Here is an 18,703-nt window from a genome sequence, read left to right on the forward strand (position 1 = left end):
ATTATTAGTCTGGAGGGATGAGCAAGGCCACACAGGAAACATTCAGCCTTATATTCTGGAAGGCCTTCCCTTTAACCTCTGGGGCAGAGATCTTCTCACCCAGTTGGGGATTGTAATTGGTAGCCCTAATGACATTGTCACTGCTCAAATGCTTAACAAAGGGTATGTCCCAGGCACTGGACTTGGAAAAAATAACAATGGGCTCCTACAGCCTTTACAGCCTAGTGGAAAAACCGATCGTACTGGTCTAGGGTATTTTCCCTAGGGCCCTCGGTCTTTCCTGTAGCCCATGCTGAAAAAATCACGTGGCTGTCGGACCAGCCCGTGTGGGTTGACCAATGGCCCCTCTCAAAGGAAAAACTAGCCGTTGCACAGCAGTTGGTACAGGAGCAGCTGCTGGCTGGACATATTGAACCTAGTAATTCTCCCTGGAATACGCCAATTTTTGTTGTAAAAAAGAAGTCAGGAAAATGGCGGTTGCTACAAGATTTAAGGGAAGTAAATAAATCCATGGTCCTTATGGGAGCTTTACAACCTGGCCTCCCTTCCCCTGTAGCCATACCTCTGGGATTCTACAAAGTTATTGTAGACTTAAAAGACTGTTTCTTTACTATCCCTCTCCATCCAGAGGATTGTAAGTGTTTTGCTTTCAGCCTTCCTGCAATTAACTTTAAAGAGCCTATGAAGAGATATCAATGGAAGGAGGCAAACCTCAGGGCATGGCCAACAGTCCCACCTTATGGCAGTCATATGTGGCCATCGCCATTGCTGAAGTTAGAAAAGATTGGAAGGATGTATACATAATCCATTATATGGATGATATACTTTTAGCAGTAGCAAAAGAGGAAGTGGTATTGTCTTGTTTCAAAAGTCTACAAACTGCCCTTACTGCTAGTGGATTAGTCATCGCCCCAGAGAAGGTGCGACTTACTGATCCCTACACTTACCTAGGATTTCAGTTAGGTGGAACTCGCCTATCGACTCAAAAGGTGCAACTCAGGCTAGACTGTTTAAAAACCCTCAATGATTTTCAAAAATTATTAGGAGACATAAACTGGCTGTTACCTTATCTGAAATTATGCAAAGCTGACCTCAAGCCCCTATACGATACATTGGTAGGGGATCCCAGTCCTACTTCTTTAAGACAACTCACCCCTGAAGCAAAATCAGCTATCAGTTTAGTTAACCAAGCTATCAATAACCAAACCATCACCTTTTTTGATATTGACAAACCACTCCAATTTATAATATGTCATACCTCATTATCTCCCACAGCTGTGTTCTGGCAAACTGCTCCACTTCCATCTTCCTAATATGCCCACTAAAGTCATTGAACCTTACTACCTTATGGTAGCCAGTCTAATTACCAAAGGAAGAACCCTAGGCAAGGAATATTTCGGACAGGAACCTAACAACACTGTCCAACCTTATACCAAACAGCAGATCCATTGGCTCATGCTAAATACTGAAGCATGGCCCATTGCACTTGCCTCATATACTGGCAACCTCGATAATCATTATCCTCCCAATAAGCTTCTAGATTTTGCCAACAGACATGATTTCGTTTTTTCTAAAAATACCAGACTTCATCCCCTTCCAAATGGAATTACCATTTTCACCGACGGGTCATCCACAGGGCTTGCAGCCTTTGTTACCCCAAACCAAACCATCAGCTTTCAATCCCAATCTTCGTCTGCCCAATTAGCAGAGCTACATGCAGTTATAGCTGCATTTTCCATGTTTCCCAATGATCCTCTCAATGTTTATACAGACAGTGCATACATTGCTACCTCTGTCCCAAAGTTAGGAACAGCCCCATTCGTAAAACACACCTCAACAGCTGCAAAACTATTTTCTCAACTACAAAAGCTATTAATTTGCAGAACACAACCTTTCTACATTGGACATTTACATGCTCATTCAGGCTTACCCGGTCCATTAGCCTCTGGAAATGCCAAGGCAGACCTAGCCACCAGTGTTCTGTTAGTTCAACTCCCTAACACCCCTCTAGCTCAAGCACAACATTCACACAACTTGCATCATCTTAATGCTCAATCCTTGAGACTACTCCATCATATAACTAGAGAACAAGCCCGACAAATAGTAAAGTCCTGCACACAATGTGCCCCTCACTTACCGGTCCCACATCTTGGAGTTAACCCTCAAGGCCTCCTACCTAACACCCTTTGGCAAATGGATGTCACCCACATCCCAGAATTTGGAAATCTTAAATATGTTCCTGTCTGCCTTGATACTTGTAGTGGATATATCTTTGCCACTTTACAAACTGGAGAAGCCACAAAACATGTTATTGCTCATCTTTTAACTGCCTTTGCATCCCTGGGGCGTCCACGTAAAATCAAAACTGACAACCGGCCTGGTTATGTCAGTACAGCCTTCACTCAATTCTGTACTCACCTAAACATTCAACATGTTACAGGCATCCCGTACAACCCCCAGGGACAAGGCATAGTAGAAAGAGCTCATCTCACCATAAAAACCACTCTAAATAAAATAAAAAAGGAGGAATGGTACCCCTGTAAGGGATCACCAAAAAACCTTTTAGCACACTCCTTATTTATTTTAAAATTTTTAACACTAGATCAAGAAGGACACTCTGCTGCCGATCGACACTGGCATTTTGAATCCAAAAGCCATTATGCATCAGTAATGTGGAAAGATCCCATGACGGGCGCATGGCATGGCCCGGACCTGGTCCTGATTTGGGGTCGAGGATCGGTGTGCATTCATGCCAAGGAAGCCAATTCGGCCAGGTGGCTTCCCGAGAGACTTGTAAAGCAAGTAGATACCAAAAAAATCCGAAAAACCAACTCCACCCAGGGATGACACCGAGCCCTGAGGGTCTTCTATCTTTTTCCTTTTTAGGAGTCAACAATGTCTATCGGTCCTGTTATACTCAGCAAACTCATGAGCTTCTCAAGATCACAAATTGAGGCCATAAAGATGCAGCCCATTCAGGTCCATTACCACAGGCTGGAAATGGCAGACCTAGAGATGGAGCTTGATTCATAAAACACAAAGGTTATACCTTTCCTCTCAGGTCATCCAGCGAGCTGAACCGGTTAGCCAATGACAGGCAACTGAGGAGCATGAGTAAGGACACTCTGCCTAAGATAGGGAGGAAAACGTTTTTCCCCTCCCCATGACAGATATGAAGTCAATGTTCTCTCATGTGGGGTCCTCTGACCTAAGACAGGCACGGTTCCTGCCGGCATAACTACCCCTCAGCCTAATTTCTAAATAAAATAAAAAAGGGGGACCTGTGGGCAGCAATAGCCGCCATTTTGTGATCTGCTCAGCCATGTTGTGGTTTGTGTTTAATGTTTCCTGTTGACAAGTTTCAGTTTAATGCTTCCTGTTGACAAGTTTCAGTCTTTGTTTCCTCACTGATAAGTTTCAGTAATGTTTCAGTTTCTGTTTCTCCCCTGAATGTTTCAGTTTCTGTTTCTTGCTGGTAAGTTTCAGTTTTGAAACTTAGGAAGGCCGGAATTTCCCAACTGCAAGCTTCCTTTGCCCCGCCTCTCTGCCTGAGCCTATTTAAGCTGTGAGCTTAGCAACAATAAATGAGACTTGATCAGACTCCTGTCTTGTCTCCATTCTTCGCGTCTCCTGCCCATCCATCCCCACTCCCTCCCTTCGAGCTCCTGTTGTTGTCCTGCAGGTCGGGACAAGGAGAGGGTCAACAGGCATTATAGGTCTTTTAGCCTGTGAGGGCCCAGGCCACAAGACAGATAGTAACAAGTCAGGAGTGGGAGAGGAGAGGTAGATTGTTAATCAGGGAAAAGTTTTCAATTCAGAAGCACCATCTCATGTTTGGAATGAAGAGTGCAAATAGGTTGCCTGAGGGGAGAAGTATGCAATCAGAAAGCATTCTATATTAACTCCTGTCCAGCAAGAGTGAAAGAAAATTCATGGGAACCTGCAAGAACAAAGGGCACAGCAAAGCTGAACAAACACAGCAATCCAGGCAGGGGATTTCCAACTCATCTGCTAGTATATATAAGCTGGATGCAAATTCCTTTTTCTGTCTCATTTCTGCCCCCTTGACTGCAGAGATGGCTCGCAATGCTTCCAGCCTCTGTGTAAGCTGGGATTTGATAAAACGGATGGGGAAAGGAAAAGCACTTTCAAGAGTTGGGGAGAGATCTTAGAAACAGAGGATGGACAGTGCTCAGGGCTCTGGGTGGCTGGGCAGGCATCCTTAAGTGGAAGAGGCTGGCATTGACATGTGCATATGGGAAGGGTGATTATCTGAAAAGGAACTGGTTATCTGGCTTCTGTGTTCTTTTTTAAATCAGACCTTGCAATAGTTACTCTTTGGGATCAATGGTAGGAAAAAAGGTGAGGGTGAACCTTGTGTTCCACAGGGCTGGTGAGATTTAAAATTATGGAAACATTTTTTAGGGTCCTTAAACTTAATCTTTTCCCTCTCCTTTGAGGGAGAGAGAAGGAGAGCTTCTCTCAAAGGAGAGCTTCACAAAACTTTTATCTGAAGTTGTTAATGATCAAACACATTACTTTATATAAGAAAGTATGCACTATGGAGAGAGCCTGGAATTAAGGCAACACTTAACACAGATCCTCCAGTGAAGAAATGTCTGCAATATCTAGATTGGGAAAATATTTCTGAATGGAGGATGAGGGAGGTCTTTTCAGGCTTTCAAGTGGCCATTAGGGGTGAGTTTTCCCATCTTTTAGGATTTCCCAGTTGTTGAAATAAGACCTAGATATAGTCCCCTACCTTCTGTGAGTGAAGCCCTAGTCTAATCAAAGGAGCTCACATTCTATATTAGGTAGATATAAAAATATAAGAAATATAAATTAATAAGAAACACTGAACATAGTGTCACTGTTACATGTAAGTTATTATTACAAAGCAGTGGGATATTTGAAAAGAAACTAACAGTTCAGTGATTATGTGTCCTACTCAGGATTTCCTTCTGAAGTAGTGACAGAGGGTTTCCTATGTCTGTGAGTATCTTATGAAGCTATCATATTTTGGAAATTCTCTTTGAGAGTTGTTTTGAGAGTCTGGTGTACATGTTTTGAAGCTTTGTATTTACTTTTTGACATTTGATAAACTTTATCTGGATAGGAGAGGCAGATAAATAAGGTGGAAAATCATTAATTACATTTTGAGGTGGATAAAAGATGTTTTTTACATCCATTGAAATGCGTGGAAAAACAAAATAAAAAGATGACCAACTAAAAAAATCACACATTTATAATTTTATAAAGGAGACTTTATTTCTTATGAAGGGTTATAGTCTGCAGGGTAGCCATTCTGACAGGCTGGGAAGCTCAGCTTCTGGTTGAAGACCAAAAAAAAAGCAAGCACTTTGCAGGAGGAAAGCACTTTGCACAGGAATTTATGCTAAAGGAGTTTGCTAAGTATACATATTTAATAGGTTATAGCAGAGACAATGAATATTTATGAAGGGGGTCCTAATGCATGCATATTGAATAAGCTTGTATATTACATACCACCCATAGTCACTCTGAAGTGGAGCCTTAACATTTAATTGCATTACAGTTAGGCCTTATACATGAAAAGGTGAAGCGGGGACACAATGGCATTCAAATGCACAGCTTCTGTAAACTAGCCAGAACCAGTCTATGGTCAGTGGTCTCTTAAAATGAGAAAATTACTGAAATCAGTCTTTTGTCCAATTAAAACTGTAGTTATGGCTTGTGGAACAGGAGGTCAGTTAGCCTGTGGATGAGCTGTAATTGTTTTAATATTGTTCTTGAGGCCAGTGCTTGTTTAGCTGCTAGAGAAAAAAGAAAAAATTTTGGGCAGTTAGAACATAGTTTATTCTTTTTTTTTTTTTTTTTTTGAGACGGAGTTTCGCTCTTGTTACCCAGGCTGGAGTGCAATGGCACGATCTCAGCTCACCGCAACCTACGCCTCCTGGGTTCAGGCAATTCTCCTGCCTCAGTCTCCTGAGTAGCTGGGATTACAGGCCATAGTTTATTCTTTAAATGTAGGGATGCATGACTTAACTCTTGCTTGGTATAGTCTTAGGTCTTGTTTATAATTTGCTATTTTATTGACACACAAAAAAATCCATCTTATAATCTTTAATGTTGCTGGGTCAGTTGTGTCTAAACTACAGAAGGGAAAAGATATAATGAGTCGTGTCCAACCTGTTCCATCGTGACTGAGATGTCTTATTTATTTATTTATCTTGAGACTGTCTCACTCTGTTGCCATCTCTGTTCATTGCGGCCTCTGCCTTCAGGTTCAAGTGATTCTCATGCCTCAGCTTCCTGAATAGCTGAGATTACAGGCACTCGCCACCCCACCTGGCTAATTTTTGTATTTTTAGTAGAGATGGAGTTTCACTAAGTTGACCAGGATGGTCTCAAACTCTTGGCTCAAGTGATCAGCCCACCTCAGCTTCCCAAAGTTCTGGGATTACAGGTGTAAGCCACCACACCCAGCACAATGACTAAATTTTCAAAGTTTCTCTAGGGTCCCCCAGAAGAAGAGCAGGTCCCTTCAGTTGGTTGGGGACTCAGGATTTTATTTTTCATTCTCGAGATTTTTTTTTTTTTAAATGTGTTTTTAAAGGAATGGGACAAATTTTCTTATTTGTGTTGTAACTTGGTAATTCCAAAAGAGAAGTCCCAAGAAACAGAGGGACACTTGTTACTGGACAGGAGCTAGAGGACCAGATAAACAGTGGAAGGGTAGGAGCCACTGTGGTGGGGGACAGGAGTGTAAAGGGAGGCAGGCATCCTAGGCAACTGCCTTGTGGCTTTCACTTCCCAGGTACATGTCCTTTCCAAGGAATGGGATTTAATGACTTTTGATGTCAACCCAGATGACAGCATGAAGAAAATCAGTGAACATGTCTGTTCTAAGACCAAGATTCCTGTCCAGGGCCAGGTTCTTCTGATGGGGTCCAAGGTCCTAAAGCCACAGAGAAGACTCTCATCTTATGGCATTGACAAGGAGAAGACCATCCACCTCACTCTGAAAGTGGTGAAGGCCAGTGATGAGGAGGTGCCCTTGACTCTCATGGAGTCAGGTGATGAGGGGCAGCCACACCTCCTCCAGGTGCGAAGAACAAGCTCAGTGGCACAGGTGAAAGCAATGATCAAGACCAAGACAGGTGTAACCCCTGAGACCCAGATTGTGACTTGCAATGGAAAGAAACTGGAATATGGGAGAAGATGGCAGATTACGAAATCAGAAAGGGCAATTTACTCTCCCTGACACATTATTCCATTGGAGGGTGACCACCCTGGGGACTGGGTGTTGGCGGGGGTCAAAAAGCCTATTTCTTTTAATCTCTTACTCAATGACCACATCCTTTGATGATATCCTAAAATTAATGAGAATGAGAGGAGTAGGGTAAGATTTGGATGGGATGGGTAGGATGAAGAATATTGTCCAACTCTATGTTTCTTTGATTCTAACACAATTAATAAGTGGCAGGATATTTAAAATGTATTACTGAGAATAGAAAATAATTTTTTTTTTTTTGAGACAGAGTCTCGCTCTGTTGCCAGGCACCAGGCTGGAGTGCAGTGGCACGTTCTCAGCTCACTGCAACCTCCATCTCCTGGGTTCAAGCAAGTCTCCTGCCTCAGCCTCCTGAGTAGCTGGGACTACAGGAGCATGCCACTACACCCAGCTAATTTTTGTATTTTTAGTAAAGACGGGGTTTCACCATGTTGGCCAGGATGGTCTCCATCTCTTGACCTCATGATCCATCTGCCTCAGCCTCCCAAAGTGCAGGGATTACAGGCGTGAACCACTGCGCCCAGCCAGAAAATAAAATTTTAAGGCATAACAGAGAGAGCATCCAAAGCCAGCTTGGAATTTAATTCTTTCTTGATACCTTGTTATTTATGGAAAAACTCCTATCTTTCCTTTACGACAAGAGAGTCAGTTTTAGGTCTGGATCTATGTTCTACTGATTTCTGTCTTTGTTAAGACCAGTGCTTTATTTATATCACTCAACAATGTTTGAACCAAACTGAATTTCTATTTATAGAGCACAGTGAAATGATTTATTATAAAATGAATTGATTTCTCCGACATGATCACAAATTACTAAATATTTTAGAAATTAAATTAAGCTACCTCCCCTACACTCCCCCATCCCTTTTCCTTTAAAGCTATTTGGTATGAAATAAAGTCTGGCCTTCTCTTATTCTTTATGTCTCACACCCAACTAAAATAGTTATTATTCTGAGGATGATGGTGGGCAAGGATAGGTATTTTCCACAGGGACCTAGTGATTCTGTGTCACTAGTGAGGGTTCCTAGGGGTAGATGTACATTGGGAGGGAACAAACTTTCTGGAGCTAGGGGACTGTGGGCCACCATCTCTCCTACCTGTCTTAGGGTCTGTCAGGTCTTCTCCAGGATGAGAGCACCAATCTGGGTGAGGGTGGGTGAGGAGCTGGCTTCTGGGTTGTCCTCAATATTCTGGTCAGGTTCTGCTGATTGAATATTTTCCTCTCTGCTTTTTTTTTCATTAGAAGATCACTGTTCCTGTCTTGAGAACTTGAGTCCCTTCCTCCATTTATTCCTCCATTTACTCTCTCTCTCTTGTTCTTTCATGTCTCACAACTGATCACTTGTTTTTTCACAGCCTGAGACATGCTTGCCTTCTTTCACACTCATCCTAGTTCCTTGTTTCTTTAAAACTTGCTCAAGAACCAACTCGTGTAGGAGGGTTTCCCATCTCAGCTGCACTCAGCAAAATTCACCACCATTTATGGGCTTTGGGCTTTCTTCATCACACTTAAGAGTGAAATGCCCTTGGGAGGGCACTGGTCATCTGTCAAGGTCTGCACTAGGTTGGTCTGATTTCCTAGAAGAGAGTCCATGGCCACTTTTTCTGGATGTACCCTCTCCTGGAGGATAGGGATTATGATTTTCTTGTGAACTTGAGACTTCTGATGGCAGAGACCAAGAGGTCTCCTATGGTCTTCCATCAGATAAGGAGGAAGTTAAAGGCGAGCGTCATGTCCATCATCTTACCTGCGTGTGGAGTCATAAGGTTTTCCCTCCCTAAACCTGTATATATAGAGGATGTAGGGATGTTCTCTCAAGAATCTAAACATTTCCTCATGGGAGGAAAGTATTTTTCCCATTGGACTCTGTAAGACAAATCTTGGAGATTATCATACAGAAATGAACAGACTGAAGACTAAACCGACTCACGATTAGGTATTTTCATCCTTGGGTTCTGGCTTAATACTTTCTCTCCTCCCCAACCCACTCACTGTTCAGCTTGGCCTCTCCCCAGGCCTCCCAGCAGCCTCCTCGCCGCCCCCTTCACTTCCTTATTCCTGAGAGTGTATATGAGCGGGTTGAGGGCGGGTGTGACCACGGTGTAGAAGAGAGATACGAACTTGCCCCGCGCCTGGTCGTAGCGCTGCGCCGGCTGCAGGTAAGTGTAGACAGCCGAGCCGTAGAACAGGCAGACGGCTGTCAGGTGGGACCCACATGTGCCCACCGCCCTCCTCCGGCTTCCGCTGGACCTCATGCGACAGACAGCTCGGGCCACGGCACCGTAGGAGGCCAGGATGACGGCTGACGGCAGCAGCAGGATGACCACGCGGGCGGCGAACATCTGGCTCTCGGTAGCGTCTCCGTCGCCGCCGCAGGCCAGCTTGAGCAGCGCCGGCAGCTCGCAGATGAAGTGGTCCAGCAGGCGGGGCGCGCACAGGGGCCGCTGAGTCAGGAGCGCAGTTTGCGCGACGGAGTTGGCGAGGCCGCCTAGCCAGGAGGCGCCGGCCAGAGCGCGGCAGAGGCCGGGGGAGGCCAGGCCAGCGTAGCGCAGCGGGAGGCACACTGCGGCCGCGCGGTCCAGCGCCATCACAGCCAAGAGGACGCACTCGGCGGAACCCAGCGCCAGCGATGCGCACAGCAGGGCCGTGCAGTGGCTGCGCGCGAGCCAGAGCGCCGGTCCGCGCAGGTTGGCCAGCAGCGGCGGCACCACACTCGAGGTGAAGCCCGCGTCCACCAGGGCCAGATGGCAAAGGAAGTAGTACATGGGCGTGTGCAGGCGCGGGTCGCGCACCACCAGCAGCACCAGCGCCGCGTTGCTGGTCAAGGTCAGGAGGTAGCAAAGGAGGACAAAGGCGAAGAGGACCGGCTGCAGGGAGGGCCAGTCGGAGAAACCCAGCAGGAGGAAGCGCTCCTCTGTGCTGTAGTTGGCCTAAAGGAGGAAAACTCCCAGAATGTTTGGAAGGCCGAAATAAAAAAGGGTGAGTACCCCTTATAAGCAAAGGAAAAACCTTGGAGTGTGGGAATGGGCTGGGCGAAGGAATGGAAGCATATGCAAGGTTAGTTTGTGAATTGTAATCCCATTCATGGATGAGATTACTCAAGAATAATCCCCCTACGAATAAGAGCAACATTCCAAGCTTGGCGTAGCCAACACTCGGTAGACAAAATGATCACTTCTGTTGTTTCAGGTACTCTGCTTTTATTTATGCAACTGTTCATGTAAAATGGAGACTAGACCAGAAGAATCCCTGAGCAGATAGATCCAGTTGGGCTTCCTAAGTGACCTTAACCTTGCTTGATTTGCAAGCATGTCTGAAACTTTGTGTTATGTCTTGTAAATGCCTATACAAAAGAAACAGAACTTAAGCTCAACCAATCAGAAGCAGTCAACAAAACATAATTATGTAACCAAGGACTTCCTCATGGGATAGACCAAATAAGGCAACTATATAACTACCAATGAAATATTATCTTTGCTTTTATCTGTGTTCTAAAAATCCTTCTCCTCATGTTCTCTCTGTGGAGCTCCCTAGCCACTTCTGACTTTGAGCTGCCCAATTCATGAATCACTGCTCAAGTAAAAGCTTAAATATTTTATTGGGCCTCAGTTTACTTTCTTTTTTCTTTTTGAGACAGAGTTTCACTCTTGTTACCCAGGCTGGAGTGCAATGGTGTGATCTCGGCTCACCGCAACCTCCACCTCCTGGGTTCAGGCAATTCTCCTGCCTCAACTTCCTGAGTAGCTGAGATTACAGGCACGCGCCACCATGCCCAGCTAATGTTTTTGTATTTTTAATAGAGACAGGGTTTCACCGTGTTGACCAGGATGGTCTCGATCTTTTGACCTCGTGATCCACCCGCCTCGGCCTCCCAAAGTGCTGGGATTACAGGCTTGAGGCACCACGCCCGGCCCGCCTCAGTTTACTTTCTAACACAACCCATTATACTGCTGATTACTGATTTTTAATTTGTTGTGAATAGAGAATACACCCAATATCCATGCCCCTCCCACTGAGGGGAGATCAGCACATGCATACTAGCCTTTAAATCAGGAATCAGTTGGGTAGGAAAAAGAACACTTTCTGGTAAACCAGAAGTCAGGAGATCTTGGTTTTACCTAGCATAGCTCCCTTTAGCCAGTTACCTGATATGGGGAAGTCTTCATTTCCCTCTGTCCCAATTTTTTCATGTGTAAATCAAGGATATTGAACTAGATGACATCTAAGTTTCCTGTCCCATCTCCCTGGCTTTACTATCAAATATTGATCAAAAAATGAAATAAAAAGAAAACCAGAAAACAAAAGGAACCTCATTCTCCAAAGGGTCTTGTTGAATCAAGTGTACAGAACCACATGGTTTATGTGATGGATAAGATGGATAAGAATCTTTCTGCTGCACGACTCCTGACATAAATTATTGATGGATAACTTATTTTACACATCATATTCACTGCTGTTAATTAAAAAATTACGATAACCTAATTTTTCATTTTTTCAGGGAATAAAACACTGTTACCTACCAAAACATCCTGTTTGATTGTATTTCTATCATTTTATCCTCACTGGGCAAAACAAGCATTAATACTGTGATTAAGAACCAGGCCTCAGCAGCCAGACTGCCTGGGTTCGAGTCCTGGCTCTGCCATTTTCTTTTTCTTTTCTTCATTTTTTTTTTTTTTTCTTTTGAGACCGAGTCTCTCTCTGTCACCAGGCTGGAGTGCAGTGGTACAATCTTGGCTTACTGCAACTCTGTCTCCTGGGTTCAAGCAATTCTCCTGCATCAGCCTCCTGAGTAGCTGGGACTACAGGTGTGCACTATGACATCCAGCTAATTTTTGTATTTTTAGTAGAGACGAGGTTTCACCATGTTGGTCAGGGTGGTCTCTATCTTTTAACCTCATGATCTGCCCATGTCAGCCTCCCACAGTGCTGGAATTAGGTGTGAGCCACTGTGTGCAGCCTGACTCTGCCATTTTCTAGCTGAGCAATCTTGGGCATATTACTTGGCCTCTCTCTGCCTCAGTTTCCTCATATGAAAATTGAAATATGTTAAATGGGCTAAATATGAAAAGCTGTTAGAACAACACCTGGCACAAAGCAGGCATTAACTATTGTCATCCCTTAATAGATGCTAACTATTGTCACATCTGTTTCCCAAACCAAGAAACAGGTTTCTAAGTGGTTCTTATGCTAGGCAGTGATGTAACTGCTATGAACATTTACATCCCTTTTCATTTATTAACTCTAATCTTTAGTCACTTAAAAATTATTTTATAGAGTATGTTAGGAGAGTAATTGAAGTTAATTTACTTGCCCAAGGCCAGATCATTTGTAAATGCTTAATAAGTTTCCACTTGTATTTGACTAACTTTGAGGGCCTTACCTGTTTGATCAACCAGGCTCCACTTTGCTAGAGACTGTGGAGTATAAAAGGATATGTAAAGTCTGATCTATATTTATAGTTAATTTTATAATTTGGGATCATATCAGAGATGAGTAAAGTAGAAGAGGCTTACAGACCAATGGTGGCTAGAGGCTAGAGATGTCGAATTACAAAAAGTCAAATTCCTTAGTGCTGTGATTACATGATCACACAACAGTTTAGCCAGGCAAGCTCTAAACCATTCCTCTTCAAATATGCCACACCATGAAAAGAGGCACACAATAATAAAACTACATAGATAACATTCTTGTTACACGTGTGAACAAATTCTCCAATACATAGGCATATGTGCACCTGTACACATAAACCCATCATTGCCGTCACAGGTCTAGAAGACAAATCTGTTGTGAAATAGATAATGTGTCATCAAACTTCACTTGGTATTTCAGAATGCACCTCTCAGTATAAGACCATTTAATTTTTTGTAGGACAATCTAATATCCAACTTACCTTCATGTCTACTCTTTGCACTGATATTTACACCTTGAGTTCCAGGTGATAGGTTGGTCTCTTGCTCCTGCTCTGGATTCTCTGGATTTGAAATGGCAGTTGGGAGGATTTAATAAAAGATGTAATTGTGTGCCTGTGTTAATTTCTGGAATGGGTGCCTGAGATCAAAGCCAGCTATCTCAGGAAAAGGACAGGGGGTGGATGTCATTGTGCTTGTCAGTAGAGGAATAAAAAGAATGGATAAGAAAGAACTTAAGTTTGTGAAATTTTGAGATCTAGGCAGAGATGGTGATGTCTTGTTCCTGGAGAACCTTGTAATGGGGTATATACAAGACAAGGTTTTGTACTGGTAGCAAATCAGCATTAGCTGGTATTGGTAGCAAATATCCTTCCTGGATCTAAAGGACACAACAGTTAGAGAGAAGGAGGAAGCATGCTGATGAGTGCCCTCACTAGAGAAGAAACAAGGCAATCAACATTCCCTGTTATTTAGAAGAAGGGATGGAGCTCTGGGGAATTGACGTCACTCCCATGATTAGTACTTTGCATGAAGGTGTCTGGAGAGGAATCCCCAAGAGTGGGGAAGAGGAAATTCTGGAGGGAAAGTCCCTTTAGGGTAGTGTGTCTCTGGCAGTGTATGAAGGCAAGGGGCAGCATAATTCCCTCTCATCATTTTTACTGTTAAATTGGAACTGGTTTAGAATTTCATTTTCTGATGGAGTGATGAAGTTAGCTAATTGCTTAACTTCAGTGATTCTCAATGTCATCATCTGTAAAACAAGGAAAAAAACCTTTTTTTTGTCAGAAATTTTGTAGATTTCTTGAAGTCATTCTCAGTTTTGAATGTCGCTTTCACTGTTATGTCATCAGCTTTGTGCCAAAGCCCGCCTTCCTGCTTGTGACCGTCATCATTCTCTCCCTTCACTCTTCTTTGTCCTTGCAGATCTTTTTCCCTGATCCCCTCTCACTCTCTCCAGTCCTACAACTGTGATCATTCTTGGTGAATTCAGTATCCACATAGATTATCCTTCCATAATCTCTCCTTTCAGTTCCTTTCTCAGTGAGAGGTCTGCAAATTCATCATGGCCCCTTGCACCCCTTGAATCTTCACTTCTTTACCAAGCGTAGACTGTCTGATCAATCATTATAATTACTCCTTTGCATACTCTCAATGTTCCTGCCCTTTTCACTTGTTAGACTCTTTCTCTAAACTACTATCCCATTTAAATCCAACTGTAATCCTACTCTCTCCCTGTATTTGTTCAGCTGACTGTGGCTGAAGAAAAGCCCATAGCCACACTGAGAGGCTTCACTTTACATTCATGACTACTACTATTAGGGGAAGGGGCTAATGTCATGGACAATCATATTTCCCTAGTCCACTCACTTTCTCCTCTCCTACATAACTCATGCACACTTTCTGGTCTCTCCTCAAATCTCCAGTCCTCCTCCTCTCTCTCAAATAATATCCTTCTCAGATAAAAATTTTACTTCATTTTTTTACTGAAAAAATGTAAAGCAATCAAAAGAGAAGCTGTTATCAACCCATCTGTTCACCTACTTGGATCTGTGCTCACATATAGGACTACATTTTTTTCTGACGCCACTAGGAATAGAGACTATTTTGTATCTATCTGATGCCAGTATCTCCACTTGCTCTGATGCCAGTATCTCCACTTGCCCTCCATATTCCATCCTTTCCACTTATTCAGGGATATCACGCTAGTTTTTCCCCCTCTTTCCTGTAACATCATTTGCCCTTCCAGTGGACCATCCCCATCAATACCTAAACATACTTGGATTTCCCTCATTAAAAAATAATCTCTTGATTTCACCTCCCCCTAGCTACCATCCAAGTCCTTACTTTTGCACCACTTCTCTACTCCCATTCTCTTTTGAGTTGGCTCCAACAAGGCTTCTGCACCGGAAATCTTTCATCAAAGGTCACAAACCAACCTCCACATTGATATAGTAGTTTTCAGTCTTCACACTACTTAACTAATTAGAAGCATATCTATAGAGTGCACTTAGGTTCCTTTTTGGAACTTGCCTTTCGCCTCAAAATTCATATGTTGAAGAACTAATCTTCAATGTGATGGTATTTGAAATGGGCATTTTAGGAGGTAATTATAGTTAAATGGGGTCATAAAGGTGAGGGCCTAATAGGGTTAGTTTCCTTATAAAAGAGGAGGAAAAGGGCTGGGCACAGTGGCTCTTGCCAGTAATCTCAGCACTTTGGGAGGCCAAGGTGGGCGAATCATGAGGTCAGGAGTTCAAGACCAGCCTGACCAACATAGTGAAACCCTGTCTATGCTAAAAATAAAAAAAAGTAGCTGGGTGTAGTGGCAGGTGCTTGTAATCCTCTGAGGAGCTAAGGCAGGAGAATTGCTTGAACCTGGGAAACGGAGGTTGCAGTGAGCTGAGATCACACTATTACACTTCAGCCTGGGCAACAAGAGTGAACTCTGTCTAAAAAAAAAAAAAAGGAGGAAATAGAGTAAGAGCATAAGAAAGATAAGAAAGGGATATGAGGAGGCAGCAGAAAGGCAGCTTTCAGCCAGGAGGAGCCATCAACAGGAACAAAATCAGCCAGCATCTTGATCTTGAACTTCCCAGCCTCCAGAACTGTGAGAAATACACTTCTGTTGTTCAAGCCACTCGGTTTATAGTATTTTGTTATGGCAGTCTGAGCTGACTGACAGTTTCAAAAGCATCCAAGTCTCCCAGCTGCTCCTTCTGAATCTCCTTTATTGGTTTCTCCTCATCTCCCTGCTGTGCCCAGGGTTCAGTCCTCTTAGTCCTCTTTCCTTTTTTTTTTTTTTTTTTTTAATTGGATGGAATTTCACTCTTGTTGCCCAGGCTGGAGTGCAGTGGCACAATCTCAGCTCACTGCAACCTCTGCCTCCTAGATTCAGGTGATTCTCCTGCCTCAGCCTCCCGAGTTGCTGGGATTACAGTCCCAATTTCAGGTGATCTGCCTGCCTCAGCCTCCTAAAGTGCTGGGATTACAGCCTTGAGCAACTGTGCCTGGCCCCTCTTTCCTTTAATTTTAATTTTAGTTTTATTTTAAATTAAGTCCCTGAAACAGAAGAGTAATTTATTTTTAGTATGAAAGTGATTGATTAACAATAGTTGTCTCATTATTCTGACTTATCCATATTCGAAACTCACCTGCTCAGAAAACTGCAAACCCATAGTTCTGAATAATCTCTACTTAACCATTAAGAAAGGATTTATAACAATAAAAGTTATGTAGATAGGAAAGATCAGAGAGTAGAAAGTGTTAACTAGAGGTACCCAGAAAAGCTTTCTGAGACTGAAATAATACTTCCTGTCTAAGATTCAGGAATAAGATGCTTCTTTTGGGGCTGAGAAATTTACATGAGAAACCTTTGGTATACAAACTGGACTTCTGAGCTCTTTGCTGTGCATTTTTGGCTAGTCTAATGCAATCAGTTGGAGAAAGCAACACTGAGGAGGAGGAGGAGAAAGGAATTCTCAACCTCAGACCAATCTCTGGCCCCAGGGTTAGGACTGAGAATAAACACACTCAAGGCCTGCCACTGAATGGCAGTGGGACAACTTGGAAAACTAATGACTTAGTGCCAAGTCAGAACTGTTGTGAATATCTAGGTTGGCTCCATCCCAGGGCCCTTGTACTGAAGACCCTTGGAAGAATGATAGGTGAGAGGATGATACAGCTAGATTTATGTGACTTAAAGGTAGTAACCCACAAGGATGTCAGCAGAAGCTCTTAACAGGGTCCTTCAGATAAGTGACATGACTCCACTGTTAGTGGCAGCAGGGCTGAGTAAATCTCTAGTAATTTCAGGTTAGGCAGGATCTTGACTCATATAACTCATGATAGAAGCTATAGGTACTACTCTGTAAAATCTCTGTATATATCCAAGAGGCTGGGACACTCACAGAGAGTGGCAGAACACGTGGTCTTCAAAGATCTGCTTCTCTCTTGCTGGGAAGATCTTGCCACAAATTGGACAATTTGAACAAAGGGACTGCATCTGCTGTTGCTCCAAGGTGTAGTCACAAATATCATCTTTGCAGATGGGTCATTTCTTGATGGAGAGTGGGCTTGGGGAAGAACTTTCTTGGATATCAGAATATGGGTTTCCATAGACAAGTCCTGGATTTTGTCTTGTGCCTCCTTCATCTGAAGTAGGTACTTGATATGGCAAAGAATTAAAATCCAGACCTATGTAACTGAGCAATCTGCTGTTCTCCCTCTTCAAAAGATCATTTTCTCCTTCCAATCTCTCTTTCTCTGCAGAACATTACATATTGTTGTGTTCTCACTCAGTCTTCTTGACAGGTGAAAGTTTTCATCAATTAATTCCTGTTGCTTCTTCACTGCAGTAGTTTCATTCTGCTTCATTTACTCCACTGTGTGCTCGAGCTTCTTCTGGTCCTTCCTCTGTTGTTAAACTGAGAAAGAGGCGGTCATTTTCTTTTTACAGATGTTCTAACTGTTCTGTCTTATCTTGATCTCCCTGAACAAGCTTCTCCATTTCTTTCTCTTGATTTGACAGCTGGGCCTGAAGCTGATTCACTCTGATTCCCATCTTCTCATTTTCTGAGGACATCTTCTGGTTTTGTTCTTTCAGTTGAAGCAGCTCTGTCTCCCAACAGTCTTCCTGCTCTTTCACTTTCAGTTCCCACTTCTTATTGATGCTCTGTGGGCCTTCTAGCTCCTCCTGCTTCTTTTGGAGCTCAGCCTGCATGTCTGAATTCTGCTTCTGGAGGCTGACACAGCTGTTCTTCAGCTCCTGGTTTTCTTTGCAAAGCTCCTTGTTGTGCTGCTCAATCTCTTCCACCTCTCCCTGAGTGGTAACAAGTAGGATGTCTTCCTCATTTTCTGGATGGAATTGGAAAGGAATACTTGCTCCCTGAACCACATCATCCTGATCCACGTAGCAGAACTGGTAATACTCATCATCCTTGGGCAGGCAGTAAGCTTTGAATTGGACTTCCTGCTGTTTGGCTGATTCGTTGTTTAGGTTAGTGGGCAAATTAACCTACATGAAGGTGTAATACTCACAGGTTGTCTTCCACCCCACTCTAAAGATGCTAATCCAATCCTTTAGATGAGGGACAAAATACTGGGTGAAGGTGTAATGACATGTGACATCCCCCCCGAGGGATGTGGAACTTCTCCACACTGTTAAAGATGATCTGAGGGAAATGACAGGGGTTTCCAGGGCCAGCAGCCAGCAGCGGAGCAACAGCAATAGGCCCTCTTTCCCTTTTTATATGTACTTTCCTCATCCAGTCTCATATGCTGATGACTCCTAAATATATATTACCAGCCTGGATTTTTCTCCTAACCTCCAGATTCCTATGTCCAACTGTGTACCCACTAGCACCATTTTGGTATCTAATATGCATATTGAGTTTAACCCGCCATAAACTGAGCTCCTTACTACCCATCCCTTTCCCCCACAATGTGCTTCTTCTGTAGCCTTTCTCATCTCCTGTAGTAAAAATTCATTATTCTAGTTTCTCAGACAAAAATCTTGGG

At 43.4% G+C, this 18,703-nt stretch overlaps 2 protein-coding genes and 1 pseudogene across 6 annotated transcripts in view; 1 reads left to right on the forward strand and 2 right to left on the reverse strand.

Annotated features, from left to right (window-relative positions):
- UBD (ubiquitin D) overlaps positions 1-18,703 on the forward strand; it is a 43,353-nt gene that overhangs the window by 3,177 nt on the left and 21,473 nt on the right. Inside the window, exon 2 of one of the 5 annotated variants that reach the window (XR_012517396.1) lies at positions 6,797-6,890. The exons of 1 other annotated variant lie outside the window; for it this stretch is intronic. Coding sequence is in view for 2 of the 4 variants with exons in the window: in XM_074398373.1 (XP_074254474.1) it covers positions 6,923-7,111 (189 nt within the window). In the remaining 2 variants the exon portion in view is untranslated. 3 more of the 5 variants (XR_012517398.1, XM_074398373.1, XM_074398374.1) reach the window with 3 other exon arrangements.
- On the reverse strand, positions 9,263-10,585 carry OR2I1 (olfactory receptor family 2 subfamily I member 1). Its single transcript, XM_003944967.4, has 2 exons — positions 10,566-10,585; positions 9,263-10,193 (listed from the first exon to the last, which is right to left on the reverse strand). The coding sequence occupies exons 1-2, from the start codon at positions 10,583-10,585 to the stop codon at positions 9,263-9,265; spliced, it is 951 nt and encodes a 316-aa protein (XP_003945016.1).
- LOC101031363 (calcium-binding and coiled-coil domain-containing protein 2 pseudogene) lies at positions 16,806-18,329 on the reverse strand (annotated as a pseudogene).

This window comes from Saimiri boliviensis, chromosome 4 (assembly GCF_048565385.1).
Source record: "Saimiri boliviensis isolate mSaiBol1 chromosome 4, mSaiBol1.pri, whole genome shotgun sequence".
Taxonomy (NCBI): domain Eukaryota; kingdom Metazoa; phylum Chordata; class Mammalia; order Primates; family Cebidae; genus Saimiri; species Saimiri boliviensis.

Excerpts from the sequence above, each read along its gene's own strand:
- OR2I1 (XM_003944967.4), bottom strand. The coding sequence starts at position 10,585 with ATGCTTGCAAATCAAGCAAG. Across the intron at positions 10,194-10,565 it reads ATGCTTGCAAATCAAGCAAG|CACAGAGGAGCGCTTCCTCC; the intron begins GTTAAGGTCACT and ends GGCCAACTACAG.